Below are 18,291 nucleotides of genomic sequence, written 5' to 3'. Positions count from 1 at the left end.
AATAATAGATATGGATAGATAATATATAGATAGATGTAGATAGATAATATATACAGGTCCTTCTCAAAAAATTAGCATATAGTGTTAAATTTCATTATTTACCATAATGTAATGATTACAATTAAACTTTCATATATTATAGATTCATTATCCACCAACTGAAATATGTCAGGTCTTTTATTGTTTTAATACTGATGATTTTGGCATACAACTCCTGATAACCCAAAAAACCTGTCTCAATAAATTAGCATATTTCACCCATCCAATCAAATAAGTGTTTTTTAATAACAAACAAAAAAACAACAAATAATAATGTTCAGTTATGCACTCAATACTTGGTCGGGAATCCTTTGGCAGAAATGACTGCTTCAATGCGGCGTGGCATGGAGGCAATCAGCCTGTGACACTGCTGAGATGTTATGGAGGCCCAGGATGCTTCAATAGCGGCCTTAAGCTCATCCAGAGTGTTGGGTCTTGCGTCTCTCAACTTTCTCTTCACAATATCCCACAGATTCTCTATGGGGTTCAGGTCAGGAGAGTTGGCAGGCCAATTGAGCACAGTAATACCATGGTCAGTAAACCATTTACCAGTGGTTTTGGCACTGTGAGCAGGTGCCAGGTCGTGCTGAAAAATGAAATCTTCATCTCCATAAAGCATTTCAGCCGATGGAAGCATGAAGTGCTCCAAAATCTCCTGATAGCTAGCTGCATTGACCCTGCCCTTGATGAAACACAGTGGACCAACACCAGCAGCTGACATGGCACCCCACACCATCACTGACTGTGGGTACTTGACACTGGACTTCAGGCATTTTGGCATTTCCTTCTCCCCAGTCTTCCTCCAGACTCTGGCACCTTGATTTCCGAATGACATGCAAAATTTGCTTTCATCAGAAAAAAGTACTTGGGACCACTTAGCAACAGTCCAGTGCTGCTTCTCTGTAGCCCATTTCGGCACCTGTAGCCCATTTCCTGCACACGCCTGTGCACGGTGGCTCTGGATGTTTCCACACCAGACTCAGTCCACTGCTTCCTCAGGTTCCCCAAGGTCTGGAATCGGTCCTTCTCCACAATCTTCCTCAGGGTCCGGTCTCCTCTTCTCGTTGTACAGCGTTTTCTGCCACATTGTTTCCTTCCAACAGACTTACCATTGAGGTGCCTTGATACAGCACTCTGGGAACAGCCTATTTGTTGAGAAATTTCTTTCTGGGTCTTACCCTCTTGCTTGAGGGTGTCAATGATGGCCTTCTTGACATCTGTCAGGTCGCTAGTCTTACCCATGATGGGGGTTTTGAGTAATGAACCAGGCAGGGAGTTTATAAAAGCCTCAGGTATCTTTTGCATGTATTTAGAGTTAATTAGTTGATTCAGAAGATTAGGGTAATAGGTCGTTTAGAGAACCTTTTCTTGATATGCTAATTTATTGAGACAGGTTTTTTGGGTTATCAGGAGTTGTATGCCAAAATCATCAGTATTAAAACAATAAAAGACCTGACAAATTTCAGTTGGTGGATAATGAATCTATAATATATGAAAGTTTAATTGTAATCATTACATTATGGTAAATAATGAAATTTAACACTATATGCTAATTTTTTGAGAAGGACCTGTAGATATAGATAGATGATAGATAATAGATAGATAATTGATAGATAATATATAGATAGATAATAGATGGATAATTACTATATTATAAACACTGGCGCTCACCCAGAGAAACTGCCTAGTGATATTGCAGCTGCTGGCATCAGTCAGGGTAGTGCCCCCCTGTGTAACAATATAAACCAAAAAACAAACAGATAGATGCCGCGCTAGCAAATGTGGAAAACAATATCACTTATGGGTTATAGCACACGATAACCGACTAAAAGCAATAAACAAAGACAGAAAGCAAACAGACAAAACTCCCCGTGGATTCACGTCAGTGGAACCCCCTGACCCAGAAACAGATACTCCCCCCACCACTATAGTACCGCACCAGCAGCACAGTCTATCCTGCAATGAGTTAAGTGCCAATATCTCTAACTTACCAATGGTATGACTGACACAGCTAAGTGCGGACCCGCGTTTAGCTGTGTCAGTCATACCATTGGTAAGTTAGAGATATTGGCACTTAACTCATTGCAGGATAGACTGTGCTGCTGGTGCGGTACTATAGTGGTGGGGGGGAGTATCTGTTTCTGGGTCAGGGGGTTCCACTGACGTGAATCCACGGGGAGTTTTGTCTGTTTGCTTTCTGTCTTTGTTTATTGCTTTTAGTCGGTTATCGTGTGCTATAACCCATAAGTGATATTGTTTTCCACATTTGTTAGATGGATAATTGATAGACAGAAGATAGATAATAGATAGATAGATGATAGATACATCAAAACAGTAAGCGCAGCACTAAACATTACAAGTTGGGTGCAGAGCTCCCCAGGTAAAGACAAAACCTTATGTAGAAATTCAAAAAATGGAGGCAGCACACCGTTCAAAGTGAAAAAAGAGGAGCTTCTGTTTAATAGCCCATCATGGCAAGATTTCGGTTCATTAGTGAGAACCTTTTTCAAGCTTTTTCGTCATCATGATGGGCTATTAAACAGAAGCTCCTCTTTTTTCACTTAAAACGGTGTGCTGCCTCCATTTTTTTAATTTCTAGATAGATGGATAATAGATATTAGATGATACATAGATAATCGATGAGAGAGAGAAAGAGATGATAGATAATAGATGATAGATATAGATGATAGATATATAGAGATTAGAGATATAGATAGATAATAGATAGATGATAGATAATGGATAGATAATAGAGAGATAGATAGATAATAGAAGATTCCTCATCTTGCTATTTTTGTTTTATTTTCTTTTACTCAGTCGGTAAGTATTTAAGAGTTTGAAGATTTTTTTTTAGATTAATTACTGGCTACAATGTTACATGATTGGATTCTTGAAAGTCATGTCATGAATAAGTTAAAAATATATAAAGGTATATGAAGATTCCCCCACATATACATACTATTCATAATGTATTTAATAGGAGTAAATGTGCAGTACAGCCATTGACACAATGGTTCTGGTTCATCTATTTGTTATTGCAGAATATGAGGACAGAATACAATATTTGATGATATAATAGATTGTAGCTGAATACCAGCACTAAAGTGTTTAAAGCGTCCAATATTACTGGCCGGAGATTTGTGCAGCTTGTACCACGTTATTGCAGACATGGATGTTTTACTCTGTAACACTGAGACATTTCAGAGGAAACCTACTTTGATAGCCATCCGGGGATTATCCGTCACAGATGAGTAGTCGGGGTTAGGTCCCTGGCGGCTTCTTCTTGTCCCGCTCTCCTAGAGTACAGCTCTCTCTATACTCGCACATAATGGGAGACTGGTCAGTCCAGGAGAGCAGGGCAAGGAGAAGCCACCAAGGACCTGACACAGACCAGGCATTCAAGATGCATAGTCCCAGGTGCGCTTTTCATAGTATGTGTATGTTATCTCTTCAGATTAAAACATATATATGGTTGCAATAATGAAGTCGGAGTCTGATCCATGCTATGTGTGGTTCAGGCAACAGGACTCTGGTTCCTTTTCAAATGTAGGCTTAATTGGCTGCTCAGGGGTGGAGCCAGATGTGGCCACTCCCCTGAGCTGCTTTATTAAATCCAACATCTCCAAAGTTCACATAGGGACTAGTTACAAATACACCTTTTCAAGTTTTATGACATTTTTAAACAAACCATTTCTATTTCCTCAGGTTATATAGGCTTACAGTCCAAATTCATAAAAAGTGACAATCTTAAAGATTAAAATAAATGTTATTTAGTGAGAGATGTGGTTGGCAGGAAATATTAATCCCAGTCCCCTCCTACAATGACAGTCATTCAATGCCTCCAAAGTATTGTTCCCAATGATTTTGGCCATTATGTTTAAAAATTAGATGTATTGCCCAAAAAGTCAAACAGATCTCGTTTTTCAAGCTGAAAAAGTGATAAATACTAGTATCTTATATATGAGTACTGTACTCTTTGTCTTCACCACTTCTCATACTAAGGATATCCAAGTTCTAGAAAATTAGGATAAAAAAAGTTTTAGGATTTTGACCCATATCACCTCATTTACCCTTATATAGGCAAAATATTTTTAAAAAAGTAGTAATTTTTAAGTTTGATACTTTTTTTTACATTAGAGCATATATACAGTATATATATATCTTTTAATCTTTGTTGAATCTAGCGAATATTAGATTTTGTTATCGGTGCTATCTTGGGCGCTCTTTTGTGTCTCCAGGTGTTATACAAGGAAAGCTTGGGTCAAGGAATCCCCACTCCTGTGACTCCTGAGATGGAGCGTGTCAAACGCAACCAAGAAAACATTAGCATGGTACTATCCAACATGGGAATTGGTTTCAACCCTCCTAACAAAAAGTTTCTAAACCAATTACATTATAACCAATACTGGATATTTCTTTTTATTTGAGTGTCTAAACTGATATTATTTTTTTTAGTGTCCGTTAACATTTACACTCAAACTTTAGAATAATTTTATTAACTTTTTTTTGTTAAAAAAAAAATATTTCAATATTTAAAATGTTTTAACTATTTCAATTTTTAAATTTTTTTTAACTTTCTCAGTATATTATCATACTAATCAATTGCCGAATTTAAGCGCTGACTGACTTGGAACTTGTCAATCAGTGTTCAAATGTCTAAATTTTCGTTATTTTTACTTTTTTCTTATAATTTATAATACTTTTGGGGGGGGTACCATCTTGTACCTTTTTAGGTTGCATACAAAGAAAATTTGGGAATAGCAACTCCAGTCCCTATGACTCCTGAGATGGAGCGAGTAAAACGCAATCAAGAAAATATCAGCTCGGTATTTATAAACTAAAAAAAAAAAAATAGATCCCATTACAAAATCCTTAATCTTAGGACCCTTCTAAACAATCCTCATCCATTATCATCACAAAAATCTCACATCTTCCTCCCTAAATTCCTATTCTCCTACCTCTTGGGTTCTGAGTTCCCTCTTTATTCCCTCTGTACCCCAAATTCATTCGTGTCATTCATCTTCTAATATATTTCCCGTATGATCCTTCTCTTCCACTTTAACCAATTTCTTCTTCAGCAATTTTGTATTATATTAATTTATTATCTGATTTCCCCTTTTTTAAAACCTATTATAGTGGTTGTTCCATCTGGGACATTTATGGCATATCAGCAGTTCTTGACGCTTCCATAAAAATGAATTGAGAGAGCCGGTCTTGGACTGCCTCCACTCCCATTACATAAGAGCATGCACCTTTGTCTTCAAGATAGATGTAGGACCGGCATCGATCGGATGTTGCTGTCATATCCTGTACTATAATGCCCCCTATGGGATCACCCCTTGATATATATATATATTCATCTGCCCTGAAGTACCAGCCATACATAGTCCGGTTGAGCATAGCCTCTCCGGGTGCTATCGCCATATTACGGGAATCCGGTCTCAGGCTGATTATGTCTTAAAACAATCAATAGAGAAAAGAGTGTGTACATCAAGACTCATGTTCTATAGGGTATCAGGTCGTTATGGCTAATGCTGACTGCCTTTATAATCTGTAGGTTTTATACAAAGAAAACTTGGGGCAAGGAACCCCAACACCTGTCACTCCCGAGATGGAGAGGGTCAGACGCAATCAAGAAAACATTAGCATGGTATCGACCTGGACAATATGCTACAATTTATCCGCTTTCCCCAAGCAACGTTTTATAAACGTGATCCCCGCCAAGTAACAAAACTCCACCCATAACTTGTGACGCTACAGTAATCCTATTCCCGTATGAATTATTTTTGTAATTCCGCTATATAATAATACAGACAAGTCATAACAGTACCCATTGTTCTAACATATTGACGCCAGGTCCTGATCTAATCGGTAGAACTGCTTTGTATTCTTGTGCTAAAATATACTTAGTCCTTTGAAGACCTTTTTTGTTAGTTAAATGTTACTAAAAATTAATTTAGAATATGGGTTTCCATAACATTTTTGCATGGTTTGCTTTCTATGGTCTCTGTTTCGCGCTATTGCTGGCTGCAAAATGGATTAACTAAGAATCCTCAGTGAGCGATATCTGATGAAGAGTTTCTAAAGGTACCGCCACACTCAGCAACTTTACAACGAGAACGACAACGATCTGTGACGTTGCAACGTCCTGGATAGCGATCTCGTTGTGTTTGACCCGCAGCAGCGATCTGGATCCCGCTGTGCCATCGCTGGTCGGAGCTAGAAGTCCAGAACTTTATTTGGTCGTCAGGTCGGCGTGCATCGTCGTGTTTGACATCAAAAGCAACAATGCCAGTAACTTTTTTACATGGAGCGAACAACCAGCGAGAACGAGAAGTGAGTCGCCGTTACGTCACTGGATCGCTCCTGCATCGTTCTGGAGTTGCTGTGTTTGACGTCTCTACAGCGACCTAAACAGCGACGCTCCAGCGATCGGCTCATTGTCTATATCGCTGCAGCGTCGCTGAGTGTGACGGTACCTTTACTCTTTTACTAAGTTCCCCCCCCCCAGCTGATTTATGACCACATGAAAGTTCAGCTCTCCTTTGATGTGGTTTGTGATCATGAATCACATGAACCGTGTTCAGCAAGACAGACAAGAGTTACAACCTCCCCATCAAAATGAGCTTACTGAGGGTTTCTTAGTTAATCTCATTCTGGAGCCAGCGATAAACACAGAAACAGCCGCCTTAAAAACCAAACAGCGAAAGTTTTTTGTATTGAAACCCAATATAAAAAAAAATATTTTTATTTTAAAATACAGCTATTCAAGAAAACAAAATTTCCCCTTACACATCGTTTAAGTCCTGCATCCAAACTGGATGAACCCTTCCAATTAGTGGACAGTTAAATAATTTCTAAACTCAGGACAGTCCCCAATTTTTGCGGGATTGTATCCAAAAAAAATCAGGACAGTCCTGGCAAACCCCGCACTCCCGGTGGAAAAATAAAAGCCTCATAGAATCAAAATCTACGTATTAATCTATTGTGACTATGGATGGGACAAGAAAATGTTCTATAGATTCGCACGTTACTCATCCAGTCAGTCTTAACAACTGAGGCCAAATGAGTATTTTGGGGGTTTATGATTTTAAAAGCTTCCGACTAATGTGCCGAAATTTGCTTTAAGCATAACCATATTATTTCCTTAAAACCTCCTCCTTGCAGTGTTACATCTTTAGAGTTGTGTATACTCGTTATAGTGATACTTGGATGCTTCTTTATACGCTGTAGGTGGCATACAAAGAAAACTTGGGAAAATCTACACCGGCGACGGTGACTCCAGAGATGGAGAGGGTTAAACGCAACCAAGAAAATATTAGCTCGGTATTACAATATGTTCCATCTGTGCAGTGACCCTTCTATAACACGATCCCCAGGTTTACATTTCTGACTATGCACTAAATTATAACAGCGATCAACCCCAATAATGTTGATAACCAGGCGAACCCCTAAGAATATCTTGTGTGATCCACCAAATAAAATGACTACAATTTCTAATCCAGAACATCCTGCACTAAAGGATCGAGATTATATTAGACCAGACCTAACTGGAAAGAATTAGTCATTTGTGATGAAGAAATACTAAAAACAAGTAACAAGTTCAACTTTGTTTTTGGAAATGTTTCAATTTAGTCCGAGGTTGTTTTCCGAAGATTAGGTAAGAAATCTGTTTTCAGTGTCTCATACCTAGAAAGACTCAAACAACTCACTGTCTGCTTCTAGTTTCCATTTACTACCAACCGTAATAACCTTCCCATGACCCGACAGCCTCCGCAATCCTCTGACTGTATGTCTTTTTACCCTCAGGTTCTGTATTCTGACAGCTTCCGCAAACAGATACAGGGTAGAGCCGCTTACGTCATGGATACTCCTGAAATGAGACGTGTCCGGGAAACTCAACGTCATATTTCAGCGGTAACGTATTATTACGAAGTCCTGTTTTACTGCCTTATTTGCAATGAAAGTCCTGTCATATACAAGTCATTTCTCTTGAAACAGCACCTCTCCCAGGCATAGGATATATCGGGTATTTGCAGCACAGCAGTTCAGACATCAGTGTCATAAATCCTCTTAAACAAGGTTGAGAATATATTACATTATTTTTAAAAAGAAACTCACAGTTGTTTGGATATACAAGAAAGAGATAAGTTCTTCGGGGGTGTGAACTTTCTCTAGGTTCTCCCACAAGTTTCCTACTTTGTCTATACAAGCGATAGGGAACACAGCATAAGTCCTGCTCTTTATAACAATAACAGGTTTTCTTAGATTCTGGAGAACTTGCCAATATCTTTATAGACAGCAGGGAGAAAGTTTGAGGTCAAGTTTTCTTTTTTTCTATAGGAAGGTGGAGAAAAGACACTTTAACGTCAACACTCTTAAAGAAGTTGTCTCATTAGTCAACCCTTTTTTAGACTGAACTGACCATGGCAATCAAATGATCGCAAACGTTCTTGCTTTTGTACCCCATGGCAATTAGCTTTTCCTCTTCCTATTAATCTGGCGCACTTAAGACAAGTTCTTTGAATGTTTTCTCCAACGAGGCCTCGAAAACCTCATCATGGGGAAAGAAAAGATGTGACATGTTCCTTCTTCATCAGATCCAAACTTGATAATATCAAAAAGCTGCAAGACACCGTATGAAAGAAAAAAAAACTTGCTTCTAAAAACCTCTTAAAAAGAAAAAAAGCCTCCAAAAACAAAATGCAGTTTTTCATGAAGTTGAATCCTGTTGAAAAACTTACCAGATTTTAGTCTCCAAAAACTCGATGAGAACATACTCATAAAAGCTCATCACACACTGTAAAACCAAAACTTAAACACAATATATTTATTACTTTCTAGGTGAGATACCATGAGGACTTTGAGAAGCAGAAGGGAAGCTTCACCCCAGTGGTCACTGACCCCATAACCGAGAGAGTCAAGAAGAATACCATTGACTTTAGCGACATCAACTACCGAGGAATCCAAAGGAAGGTCGTGGAGATTGAAAGAAAGAGGAGTGAACAGGATCAGGATGTGACAGGTGATGGAGGAACTATCATGGTGTCCAACTGGAGGCCCATTAGGAAAATGAACGAATTGAAATAGGAAAATGTGGACTTATGGTTGCATTGTTCAAGGCCGAACAATTTTATGCTATGGACGCAGAATAAATGGCAATTCCCTAATAACGTCCAATCGGGTTGAGAATATCGAGCTCTAGAGAAAGTTTATCTAGCTTTTAACCTTCTATATGTTTCTTGTCATAGATCTCAGAGTCTGGCGTACAAATCCTGGTTCCGTTTTTGACTATGACCCTGCAGAAGACAACATCCAGTCAAGAAGTCTACACATGCTTTCTGGTGCGTTGTCTGATACTTATTAAATGTATATTTTATTTGGATGTACATCATCTTTTGGAATATAGAATATCACCAAGAACACATAGAATGAAGAAAACATGCAGCGATAATGATGCTTGGGAAGAACCTGCTCAGCACACTTCATTCAAGGTGCTGGTGAAATAGTTTAATTGTCATGGAAAGGCCATGAAAGGGAAAAATTATGTCTGATTTGGCAAAACTGAAGCTCCCATGTTAATTTAAGCTATGGTGCCCATTCTCGTTTGTACACCACTAATTAACACAAATTTTTAATCTGCAGTTCAAGCCCGCCGCAGCCGTGAACACTCTCGTTCTGCCAGTGCCTTGAGCTTGAGTGCAGGAGATGAGAAATCTGAACTTTCCGAAGCTGCCTATTATAGCAATGGCGGTCTCTTTACAACCACCGTAACAGGTATGATGACCATTAATACGCAAGCTAACACTATACTGGTAGAGCCCTTCATGGGTACTTATCATGTCATTGTTCCATAATACCTATAGGCCACAAAGAAAGTTCACAAATACTGTTTATTCAAGGTAAGAAAAGGCTTCACAAGGCAAACGAGCGAGCTCCATAGTGTCTGGCAATACATAACTGCTTGTAGAAGCACTTACAGCTCACACCGAATGCTGGGAGAGTCCATACTCTCAAAAATGTCATGTTTCATTGTAGGTTACAAGCAAGCCAAAACTACTGAGCTTCCCCAGCAGAGGTCTTCTTCTGTGGCCACTCAGCTAACCACAGCTTCATCTGTCCCATCACATCCATCCACTACTGGAGTAAGTATCTCGTTATATCTTTTTACATATGGCTACATTGATTCATTAAAGGGATAATTCCACCTTAGACAAAAAAAGTGTTATAGATTCACAGATTCGATCTCAAAAACCTGCACTAGATTCCCAAACCCACCTGAGGAAATTACGCACTTTAGACACTTTCTGAAATCGTATAAAAGACGGCGTGCATATTTCTGAGATAGTCCAAGGATCGTGACTCATTCATAGTCACTCCTCTTTGACCCTTTCATAGATAGTAACCCCCAATAGACTCCTTCGGAAATAAGCAGACCCTTTAGACTCTTTCATAGAGAGTCACGCCCCTTAGACTCTTTCATAGTCACTCACCTTAGACTTTCAGAAATAGGGATATCCTGTAGACTCTTTCACACAGACACACTTTTTAGACTCTTTCAGTGATAGTCTAAGGGCAGAGTCTCTTTCAGAAATGGGGACATCCTTTACTCTTTCAGTGATAGTCTAAGAGGCGTGACTATTTCAGAAATAGGGACATCCTTTACTCTTTCAGTGATAGTCTAAGAGGCGTGACTATTTCAGAGATAATCACACCCCTTAAACTCTTTCCAAGACAGATACATCCTTTACGCTCACTTGCTCCGGAAAGAAACAAGACACTAAAAAAACCAAGAGACATAATTGAATAGAGTCTTGTCACAAGAATAGTGATTCCAAAAATGGTATCATATCCTTCCTAAATAATGTTTTTTTTTTCTCTGCCAACTCTGACACCTAAATTCTAAATTTTGCTGGTTTCTTGTGATCTGAGAGCAGTGCATTAGATGAGATTACAGGTACCCAACTAGAACCTATCTGATGGATCTTTACTACTGTGTTTCCACAGAAAACCAGCAAAATCTTGAAAAAAGATGATTTTTCTCTGGCATTCTAATCCGTAGTTTTGTTTTTATATATTTTTCATATACGTACAATAAAATTAACATGAAAGTTTCCTATGGTAAGAATTGCAATGTATGCTATATGGATGATTTGTATGGGATCCAATTCCTTTTGAGCACCTATAGAAGAGATTCTCATCCGAAATACAGAAGAGAATAGTTGATGCTGCCATTTTTTTTTTCATGTGGACATTCGGTCAGTATGAAAAAACTGCCATCTGATCAGCCCAATTGAATAGTGCTTGATCTAAGCGCCATTTTCGTGGTCAGTTTTTTTTTAACAGACTGCACTTGGATCAAAAACATGGTTGTGTGAACATACTCACACTGTGAGATCTGCCAGACCAGAAGACATTAATCCTTCTTCATCCTAAAGTGACACTCAGTATTTGGTCAGTATTTTGCATCAGTATTTGTAAGCCAAAACCAGGAGAGGAACAATCAGAAGAAAAGTATAATAGAAACTAGTCACCACTTCAGTATTTTTTTTTACCTAGTCCTGGCTTTAGCTTACAAATACTGAATGTGTGAACTTGGCCTAACATTTACAACATATGATAACCTGCTCCCACCCACCCCAAGAAAAAGCCCCATATTGTGATGTGGACCCTGCCTGAATTAGGACGTGTTGTAACGACAACTCTATTTCATTTTTCAGAAAACCTTCAGAGCCATGTATGACTACAGGGCCACAGATGATGATGAAGTGTCCTTCAAGGATGGCGATACTATCGTAAACGTCCAGACCATAGACGAAGGCTGGATGTACGGGACAGTCCAGAGAACTGGCAAGACTGGCATGCTTCCAGCTAATTACGTGGAAGCCATTTAATGCACCACTGAACGGGCCGCTTCTGTCCTGACGGATACGACTCATCCAACAGTCATCTCATAAAAGGAGCTGTAGCCATTTTATTTTAATCATCTATATAAACTATTACAAACTATAACATCTCACACGACAACTTCCTAACACTTGACTTGTACTTTATAGGATAATTCTAGATTTTTTTTTTTTTATGTAACATCAACTGACTAATTTCAGACTTAGACCGTTTACCGATTCACTCAATGCTCACATATGTTGTGATAGACTTGGACTGTGCCATGTGCAGTTTACCTGCTATTTTTTAATGTTCAGTGTTTCTTACTGGTCACAGACGTATAGTGTACCTCTTGGCGGAGAAAAATAAAAAAAAAATCCACCATTTTACATTTATTTAGAGAATCACCCTAGGATATAACAAAACGGACGAGCCTCTCCCTCCTCTGCTTGTGAACGCTGCATGCAAATGATTATGTTCTAGGGTCAACAACTTGTGCTCCCTGTACATTAGTGAAAAATAAAGCTGGGGTTTCTGCAGTACGCACCATGTCTATAAGCGTCTATATTCTGCAGTACGTACCATGTCTATATTTATTTACTGCCGTGGCCTTAAAAATATCTAATGTGCTTCACCTTTTGATTTAATAAATCAGGATCAGAGTAGATACTCTTTAGACTTGCTACTAAGATTGGTGTATTGGACATCTTAATGAATTTGGCCCATTTTTTTCCCCAGTGATCCATTAATTAATGAATTGGATACATCTTTCAACTTTTGAGCATCCGCTAAAGCTTGATTACACTTCAGCCGTGATTTACGCAACATTTGTGGTGTAAATTAAGATGAAATTGTTGGGAAAGCTTGGTCATGCATTGTCCAATTTACACCCTATTTAAAAAAAAAAAAAGTTAGTAGAGCTGGCTGGGACTGGCGCTAATTTTTTTGCCAGAAAACTGCTTGATCAATAAGTGCCGGAGTTTTCAATGAATTTGCTCTACCGCTCCACTATGTCACATTCCACCTTCATTGTCTCTGTGCACTTCACGATATTGTCGCCTCACTCCAAGATGGGTCCATGTATAACCCCTTCGCTCTTAATATCAATAACACAGACAGGAAGAGGGAGTAAAGAGCAGCTGACGGATTTGTAACATGTTTGCAAATCATTATAGCACCACTCCAATGATTGATTTTTTTTTGTGTGCAGCATTGGAGTGGTGCTTCTAAAATAAGGTCCCTGATCCCAGTTTCCTGTGTCTTCACCTTTTCTCAGTTTCACTGTGCCATCTTCTGACTGCAAATTCTGACTGGCCGGAAGTCGGAAGCTACGTCACAGGCTCTCAAGGCAAGTCTATGAGAGCCAGAACAAGGTTCTCATAAACTTACATTGAAGAGTGACCTCCGCCTTCTGCATGAAACACTGGAGCGATATGGCAGGGAGACAGACAGCGATAAAAAGGGAAGACAGCAGGAGGGACCTTAAATGCAAAGCACTTCAGCATAAAAAAAACCAACAACGAAAAAAAAAAACAAACAGCTGGAGTGCGGTTTTAAATAAAAGGACTTACAGACTGTGGCAGCGAAATAAGAAATTTTTTAATAAACGATAAGAAATTTGCCTAGCTTTGCACCTAGGAATTAAAGGGAATCTGTCACCTCACATTTCGTATATAAACTGAGGCCACCGCCATCAGGGGCTTATCTACAGCATTCTGTAATGCTGTAGATACGGTCCAGTCTGATGGGTGTTGCGGTCCGGTACCTCCCATCTTCATACGATGATGTCCTCTTTGCTTCCTGCCGCGGCTCTTGCGCATGTGTACTTTATTTGCCCTGTTGAGGGCAGAGCAAAGTACCGCAGTGCGCAGGTGCCGGGAAAGGTCAGATAGGCCCAGCGCCTGCGCACTGCAGTACTTTATGCTGCCTTCAACAGGGCAAATCAGTACGCCTGCGCAGGAGCCGCGGCAGGAAGCAAAGAAGAGGACATCATTGTATGAAGATGGGAGGCACCGGACCGCAACACCCATCGGACCCGGACCGTAGCGGGACCGCCCCTGTGTCAGTATAATCCAACCGTTTTTTTTTTTTATCCTTCAGGTTTCATCGGGGGCTTATCTACAGCATTACAGAATGCTGTCGATAAGTCCCTGATGGCGGTGGCTGCAGTTTACGGTATATACGAAATATGAAGTGACAGATTCCCTTTAAATGAACCAAAAAAAAAAAAAAGCATTGTGTGATAGTGATCATGGGCTAATTTCATAAAGTTTTTCTTTATGAAATTAGCATATTTTTGGATCACATTGTAACAGTGGCACTTTAACACGAACCTGTCAGCAGGATTTTGCCAAGTAAACTACAGGTAGTCAGTGTTATATTGATTAAAATGATACCTGGTGTGAAGAAATCATTCTTGTGGTTCTTGTGTAATCAGTGTTTCCAGTTTTCTGTTAATGAGATGCTTTTGGTTTGGGGTGTCCTGTGGGCAGAGTCTTTCCTTGGGATCTCTGGCTCAGAGTAGGAAGATAAGTCTGCCTACAATTCCGCCCCAGAGCACGGGCATCTCAACTGAAAACTTCTAAGGCCGGCCTCACACTAGCGTGTTTTATGGACGTAAGAGAGGTGCTGAAAATACGGATTGCATACGGTACAATGCTTCTCTATGCCCCAGCTCCTATCAGCCGTATTTTACTGATCCATATTATACGGTGTTCTACGGTCGTAGAAAAATGCAGCATGCTGCTTTTATCACAGTATTGCGCAAAAAATACGCCAATGAAGGTCTATGGGGGCCAGAAAAATATGGATTACACACGGACCAGCAGTGTGACTTGCGACAAATACGCAGCAGTGTTCTGGCGAAAAGCCAGCAATTCAGTGCGGTGCACAGTAAAATCACACTGACCGGTTAGAATAGCTAAAATAAATGTCTACACATAGTATAGGGATATAGAGATACATATAGTATATGTTTTTACGATTTTTTGAGCACATGGATCCATTGTATGTCCGTATGTCGGTTTTGCAAGCCTGCGAGAAAATCTCGCAGTACGGATGCCATACGGATTACATATGGAGGATGCCATGCGCAAAATACGCTGACACACCCTGCCTACAGATGAGATACCGACCACTATTTTGGGGACTTTTCTGCATATTACGGCTGTAAATTACAGACCGTATTTTTATACGCTGAGTGTGAGGCCGGCCTAACACTGATTACACAAGAACCACAAGATGATTTTCATCACCCCCAAGTATCATTTTAATTAGTATAACCGCGGTAAACTGACAATGGCTGTAGTTTGCTTAGCAAAATCCTGCTGACAGATTCACTGTAAAGCACAATAAGGCTACGTTCCCACGATAGGCATTTGGAGAGTTCTTGACGCTGCATGTTTTATGCATTAAAATGCAGCATCTTACAGGTAATGGGATCTATAGAAATCTTGTGCCCACTTTTTTTTTTTGCTTTTTGACTCTGCGCAAACTGATCTGCGGTGCGAGTTTCAAATCCACAAACTGTCAATTTCTCTTGCAGGGAGGCAGAGTTTTGTGTGCAGATTATCCCCATAGACTTGCATTAGTAGCGGAAAATCCGCAGGTAAAAAACACATGTGGTTTAAGTGCATTTCCGCAGAGGAAACGCATCAAAAACACATGTAATCCACATCCAGTAATGTCAAAGCCAAATACCAGGAAGTCTAAAAAAAAAAAACAAAGCAGCTTTACTTAACGAATGACACCAGCAAAAGACAAAAACACACAAAATAAAATAAACAATAAAACACCACAAGTAGCCAAATTTAAATAGATGCCGAAATTCTGAAACATCAAAAACTCCACAAAAGTTCATTGTGGGAACGAAGCAAAAAAACAAACCACAAAACAGATTTGTGCAACTGGATGACCCAAGTCAGACAGACAATCTGAAATCGGCCCAATTACAATTACTTGGTAAGGGATGCATCTACTAGATTTTGCATTTTCAATTTTCCTACCCAGCAATTCTCAACTTACAACATTCTATGGTCACACACTTCCCTGCGGACATATAACTTGAGAAAGCACAACATATGGTACTACAATAGTCTGTGTTTATAAGTGCCAAAATAGCATGACCTGCAAAGTTTTCTGATAAAATTAAACTATTTTTCAATGTAATCCCTCTGGACTTCAACACTTACTCCCCTTTGCCTCCAGGGCTCGGACGCCCTCAGAGTAGAAGACTTCTGACTGCAGGATTATCAAGAAATCAATGACCACGCAGAAATTTCTTCAGGTTTCAAAATAGAAAATTACTGGGAACCAGGTCTAGACTGTGGGGTGGATGGTTAAGGGTACCGTCACACTATACGATTAACCTACTATCACGACCAGCGATACGACCTGGCCGTGATCGTTGGTAAGTCGTAGTGTGGTCGCTGGAGAGCTGTCACACAGACAGCTCTCGAGCGACCAACGATGCCGAGGTCCCCGGGTAAACATCGGGTTACTAAGCGCAGGACCGCGCTTAGTAACCTGATGTTTACCCTGGTTACCAGCGTAAAAAAAACAGTACATACTTACATTCCGGTGTCTGTCCCTTGCCGTCTGCTTCCCGGACTCACTGACTGCCGGCCGTAAAGTGAAAGCACAGCACAGCGGTGACATCACCGCTGTGCTCTGCTTTCACTTTACGGCTGGCAGTCAGTGAGTGCAGGAAGCAGACGGCAAGGGACCTGACGGACACCGGAATGTAAGTATGTACTGTTTTTTTTTTTTACATTTACGCTGGTAACCAGGGTAAACATCGGGTTACTAAGCGCGGTCCTGCGCCTAGTAACCCGATGTTTACCCTGGTTACAAGCGAACGCATCGCTAGATCGGTGTCACACACACCGATCTAGCGATGACAGCGGGAGATCCAGCGACGAAAGAAAGTTCCAAACGATCTGCTACGACGTACGATTCTCAGCAGGATCCCTGATCGCTGCTGCGTGTCAGACACAGCGATATCGTATGGATATCGCTGGAACGTCACGAATCGTACCGTCGTAGCGACAAAAGTGCCACTGTGTGATGGTACCCTTAGTGCCATGAAAATACATTCCCTAGTATCAGCGCAATTTGCAAGACTTGTCGTGAAGTAGCAAAACATCTGCCAACTTCCCACAGCATTCCTTTTTGAGTGTAATGCCTTTTTATCAAAGCCGTTGTCTTGTGTAGCATGAATTGAAGAAGTCTCCTGGATTTTCTCGAAGCAGGTCTGAATTCTCTTGGCTAAATTGCTGGCTTTTTTTTTTTTACTTGGATGTCAAACATTTATGGCATCCACCAGGAACTGACCCTTAAAATCAATATCTTGAACATCATTGGAAACCGTACCAACTGAAATGCCCAATTCATGAGCTATAACACCAACCTTAATCCAAATAGCTTTCAAAATCACATCCCCCACTTTACGGCACATTTCCGAACAATGCTTCAAGAGCACGCCCTGAACAGGGGTCTTTTTCAACCGATTCACTAACCCCATTTAAACTATGTGGCCAAATCTTTACTTGATAGTAGTAAGGTGCACCATACATCCATGTTCATGGATTTCTTTAGGCTTCTTTCTTTGTAAGGAATTTAATCAAGGAAGAAAGTTCCAAATCCTTCCATTTCTGTAGAGCTGCACTGTACTGCACTTGCCATCCTGTCACTTTAAAGCGCTTTTCATTAGACTGATGATCTGCTGTGACTTTTGCACGTCCAGATGCATCTCAACATGTGCATAAAAGTCCACACCATTACAGTAAATGCTGGGGTAGATAAATTATTGCAATTTTATTAGCAGTCAAGCTGTTAAAAACAGGATTTTTGGTTGCTTACCGTAAAATCTGTTTCTCGGAGCCTTCATTGGGGGACACAGGAACCATGGGTGTATGCTGCTGCCACTAGGAGGCTGACACTATGCAAATAAAAAAGTTAGCTCCTCCTCTGCAGTGTACACCCCACCGACAGGAAGTAGGGTATTCAGTTAGTGAGAAAGCAGTAGGAGAAACAACGTGTAAAAGAGAAAGAATAATATCATAATAATAAACTTCTATATCTATATAGCGCCAACAAATTCCACGGCGCTCCACAGATTAACAGCTTCAAACACTCAAAGAGTGTTCAAAGAACTCGAACGTTAACAGTATAACACAATAAACAGAGCTGTTCAATTTGGGAGGGTGCTGTGTCCCCCAATGAAGGCTCCGAGAAACAGATTTTACGGTAAGCAACCAAAAATCCTGTTTTCTCTATCGCCTTTCATTGGGGGACACAGGAACCATGGGACGTCCCAAAGCAGTCCCTGGGGTGGGAAAAACAGACTTCCATCAGGTCCGAGGACTC

At 40.2% G+C, this 18,291-nt stretch overlaps 1 protein-coding gene across 21 annotated transcripts in view; it reads left to right on the top strand.

Annotated features, from left to right (window-relative positions):
* NEB (nebulin) overlaps positions 1–12,469 on the top strand; it is a 171,601-nt gene extending 159,132 nt beyond the window's left edge. For 10 of the 21 annotated variants that reach the window (XM_069732915.1, XM_069732914.1, XM_069732929.1 and 7 more), the window contains 11 exons: positions 4,278–4,370; positions 4,773–4,865; positions 5,597–5,689; positions 7,273–7,365; positions 7,849–7,956; positions 8,884–9,064; positions 9,291–9,383; positions 9,685–9,816; positions 9,906–9,941; positions 10,078–10,184; positions 11,760–12,467. In XM_069732915.1, coding sequence (XP_069589016.1) covers positions 4,278–4,370; positions 4,773–4,865; positions 5,597–5,689; positions 7,273–7,365; positions 7,849–7,956; positions 8,884–9,064; positions 9,291–9,383; positions 9,685–9,816; positions 9,906–9,941; positions 10,078–10,184; positions 11,760–11,933 — 1,203 coding nt within the window. In that variant the 3' untranslated portion in view covers positions 11,934–12,467. Of the gene's footprint in view, positions 1–4,277; positions 4,371–4,772; positions 4,866–5,596; positions 5,690–7,272; positions 7,366–7,848; positions 7,957–8,883; positions 9,065–9,290; positions 9,384–9,684; positions 9,817–9,905; positions 9,942–10,077; positions 10,185–11,759 lie in introns of all 21 variants that reach the window. The other 11 variants (XM_069732927.1, XM_069732925.1, XM_069732926.1 and 8 more) reach the window with 5 other exon arrangements.
* Positions 12,470–18,291: the final 5,822 nt, after the last annotated feature.

Source organism: Ranitomeya imitator, chromosome 7 (genome assembly GCF_032444005.1).
Source record: "Ranitomeya imitator isolate aRanImi1 chromosome 7, aRanImi1.pri, whole genome shotgun sequence".
NCBI lineage: Eukaryota > Metazoa > Chordata > Amphibia > Anura > Dendrobatidae > Ranitomeya > Ranitomeya imitator.
This window is presented reverse-complemented; position numbering and strand designations above follow the sequence as displayed.